Raw genomic sequence first — 3,597 nt, 5'->3', positions numbered from 1 at the left:
TTAAATTCTGGTAACTTAAAGAGTTTTTAACTCGTGAAATCCAACCTATTTAAAACAGCTAAACAAAGAACAGATCCATGACCATCCTTGGTTGCTAAATTCCCGCAATCAGTATCTATTTCCCTACAACCTCATCCTGCCATGGACCAGCAACCCAAAGACATTTAATCAATGCAATTAGACTTCCTCTTAAGTTTCCTCCCACCTCACATTCATTATCGCACGCCACAAACCCTGTTTTGTCACCCTCCTACATGACATCTTCATTAAGAATTTTCACTACCACCTAGAAATAGTATCCTTCCATTTATCTGCTAAAAAAAGGTAAAAATATTCATTATTAATATTTCCAAATATCATAAAAGCATTTCAAATTTTGCATGCGTACGTGTCATTCTACCCTCAAGAGGTCAAAGGACTTCATAACATATTCATACGAATTAAACGCGATCGACGATATTTCTTTTATTTTCTGTCATCAGGTTCTGTTTTCTCATCAATTTCTTGGAACCTAGACATTGCTATATTCTGCATCAATCTTTCCCTCAAAATTAAATGTGACTTTTCTGTACGAGAGCAGCGTGTGTTGTCCTCCCGCCAGCTTCAAGATGCCAAGAAGTGGAGCACTTCATTTAGGCGCCAGGGCCGGGCAGAGCAGCTTAATTCATCATAGGCGATGTGTTGTAAGATAACGTGGCTGACAGGTAGGCATTATACTGCCGGCCGCTGCCCCACCTAATTATAAGGCAGACCCGAGGAGGCACTACGGCGCGCAAGGCTACCGCCGGGGCTTTGTCACTCACTGCCGCCGGACGCGCCTCCGCCGCAACAAAAGAGTGCACGGTGCATCTGGCAAAGAGGGGAGGCGGGCCGGGAGGAACAGACACCTTTGCAAGGGCTGTGGGAAAGCCAGGCATGTATAATCATGTGGCCGAGGCGTTTGGGTGAACTCACGGTGGTGATGAATGTGGAGCGAGGACTTTCGTGTAGCTCGGGGGAACAAAAATGTCAGACTATGTTCTTGTCCTTAATACTGCTTTAATGTGTTGGACTGTCTACACTGCACAAGTTTTAGTGGTATCAGTCTACAAATATATATTGTGAATACGTCAGCCTTACATCAAAATACACGCACACATACACATTATCCTTAAATCCGTTAATAACCACTTCGGAAACTTGTCCCTGAGTTTTACATGTTGCCCAAGGCAACGACTTCGCTTTGCTCCATAACTACTGTCCCAGAATGCGAATGTTTAAAAGTTAAATGAAGTGCCACGGACGTGTGTACCGCGACATGAAAATGAAAGTAGGTAATGTCAATAGAGTTTTCTCCCCTTATCATTATGTAGGAACATTTTATGACGTAATGTTATGACGTCAACGTCAACCACCGTGACAGCAGGTAAGAAGGAAGGAGACGGAGATAGCGAAGACAAGGAGAAGACAACATCAGACAGGAGAAGTCAAGGTAATGAGAAGAGACTGTGGATTCTGCGTTGACTGCTATGTTTTTAATCAGTCTGGGGTGACAGTTTGTTTGTTTGTTTGTTTGTTTGTTTGTTTGTTTGTTTGTTTGTTTGGTTGTTTGTTGGTTGGTTGGTTGGTTGGTTGGTTGGTTGGTTGGTTGAATTGCTGGCTGGTTGGTTGGTTGGTTTGTTTGTTTGTTTGCTTGTTTGTTTGTTTGTTTGTTTTCGTTAACTCTTAACTGTCGCGGAATCGACTGTGTGGTTTTCGCTTCACTTTAATTTAACTGCTGTGTTGATCTTACCTTCTCCAACTTATTACAATTGGAACAGTAGATGTATTTAAAATATCAATGTATCGCACACTAAGAACCAACACACAGTCGCTTCTCACTCAGTTTCACTTGTCCTCTCTGCCCACCCTTTTCTCTACCTTCTCTCTTTCCTTCTTTCTCTCTCTCACGCCGCTTGACCTTTACGACAAAATCACAAGAGGACAAAAACCTGTTTACATTCTACTTTCACTTTCAGCTACACACATCACGTGACAAGATGGAGTCGCCAGAAATTGCGACCGCGTCATGTTCCAGACAAATGACGTCATTGGTGTAATTGCGTCACCAAACGCGTGTGTGTGGTAACCTTGGTGACACTACCACAAGCAAGACATCGAGAGCACAGCAGGGAGAAGTATCGAGAAGGAAGAAGGATGGACAGCGAGTACCTCAAGTCCACTGTAGGCGAGCCTTTGAGGCTCTGCTTGGCCGAGCTATGTGCCAAAATGCCGGCCGACCCCATCGAGTTCATAGGTCGCTGGCTGTACAACTATAAAAAACGAATGTACGACGAGATGATAGCCCGAGAGGAAGAGCGGCTCATGGGAGTGGAGAAGGTGGAACTGGAGAGGCGGCTCCGAAGACTGGCTTTTCTGAAGGCCGAGCGGGAACTGTTCGAGATCTTACTGAGACAGAGTATGGAGGAGTCCGGACACCTTGAGCGCGGGTCCCCGTCTTTTGTGTACAACTACTTCACGGTTAGGGGCCCTGATGACCCAGAAATCAGCTACGTGGAGGAAGAGGAGGACAGTGGAAGAGGAGAAAGTGGAAGGAGAGGAGGGAGTGGAAGGAGCCAAGGAAACGGGAGAGGAGCTGCCTCCTGATGAAGCTGGTGAGACAGCTGCGTTCTTGCTTATCTTAATAGGACACATACGTTGTCGAATAAGTGTCGTTGTTTTGCAATTGTTAAAACATACAATCGTTGAGAAAAACCTTTGCCAATCATTGATGTTTGACGACATGTATCGGCCAAGAAGCTCTGGCAGCATCGCGAAGGTGATAAAAATTGTTTCTGTAATGAAACAGTTTTAACAAAACAGAGATTTATACTCGTTGCTACTTCAGTGGGTAGAAATGGTGACGTTGCTTTGCCTCTAGTCATGGATAATATACGAACGAATGACCATGATGACAATTGTTTGTTTGATTGTTTGTTTGTTTGTTTGTTTGTTTGTTTGTTTGTTTCTGCAATGTCAGAAAGTCTGTTCCTTTTAATGATGCCGGTGTCATGACAGTCCTCTCGTAACAGCCATGCTGGTGTCTTTCTTTCGTGACAATCTTCTCTTGACCAGGGCGAGAAACTCAACGACGGCGTGGACGACATAAAGATTGTTTCTTTTCATTCTCTTTACAGCACCGGAAGTTAAAGAGGATGAATAAAGAACAGTCACCAGCCCGGTTGATAGCAGAAAAGTTTCAACAGTATAATAATACCTCCGGCGATATGCCATGATAGATTTACAAAGCTGGCATTGTTTATAATCACTTTATTATGATAAAAGAATTTATTATTATAAAATCATACAATAATTTATTATCATACAATAATTTATTATTATAAGAGAATATATTATTTTAAAGGAATTTATTATTATTATTATAAAGGAATTTATTTTTATAAAAGAATTTATTATTGTAAAATAATTTATTATTATAAAAGAATTTATTATTGTAAAATAATTTATTATTATAAAAGAATTTATTATCATAGTTATTACAAATAAACAGAACGAAAGGTGCGTCACTTCATTGTAGTCTTTACTCCTCCTTACTGAGCACGAAAGGTTACAAAAGCC

The 3,597-nt window shown here is 41.7% G+C and overlaps 1 protein-coding gene across 1 annotated transcript; it reads left to right on the top strand.

Moving 5' to 3' along the window:
* Window positions 1-2,175: 2,175 nt before the first annotated feature.
* LOC112557773 (DPY30 domain-containing protein 1-like) lies at window positions 2,176-2,625 on the top strand. Its single transcript, XM_025227805.1, has one exon. It carries the CDS (start codon window positions 2,176-2,178, stop codon window positions 2,623-2,625), a length of 450 nt encoding a protein of 149 aa, XP_025083590.1.
* Window positions 2,626-3,597: the final 972 nt, after the last annotated feature.

Source organism: Pomacea canaliculata, linkage group LG2 (genome assembly GCF_003073045.1).
Source record: "Pomacea canaliculata isolate SZHN2017 linkage group LG2, ASM307304v1, whole genome shotgun sequence".
In the NCBI taxonomy this organism is placed as follows: Eukaryota; Metazoa; Mollusca; class Gastropoda; order Architaenioglossa; family Ampullariidae; genus Pomacea; species Pomacea canaliculata.
The sequence above is the reverse complement of the archived record's forward strand: the minus strand, read 5'-3'. Positions and strand labels throughout refer to the sequence as shown.

Excerpts from the sequence above, each read along its gene's own strand:
- LOC112557773 (XM_025227805.1), top strand. The coding sequence starts at position 2,176 with ATGGACAGCGAGTACCTCAAGTCCACTGTAGGCGAGCCTTTGAGGCTC.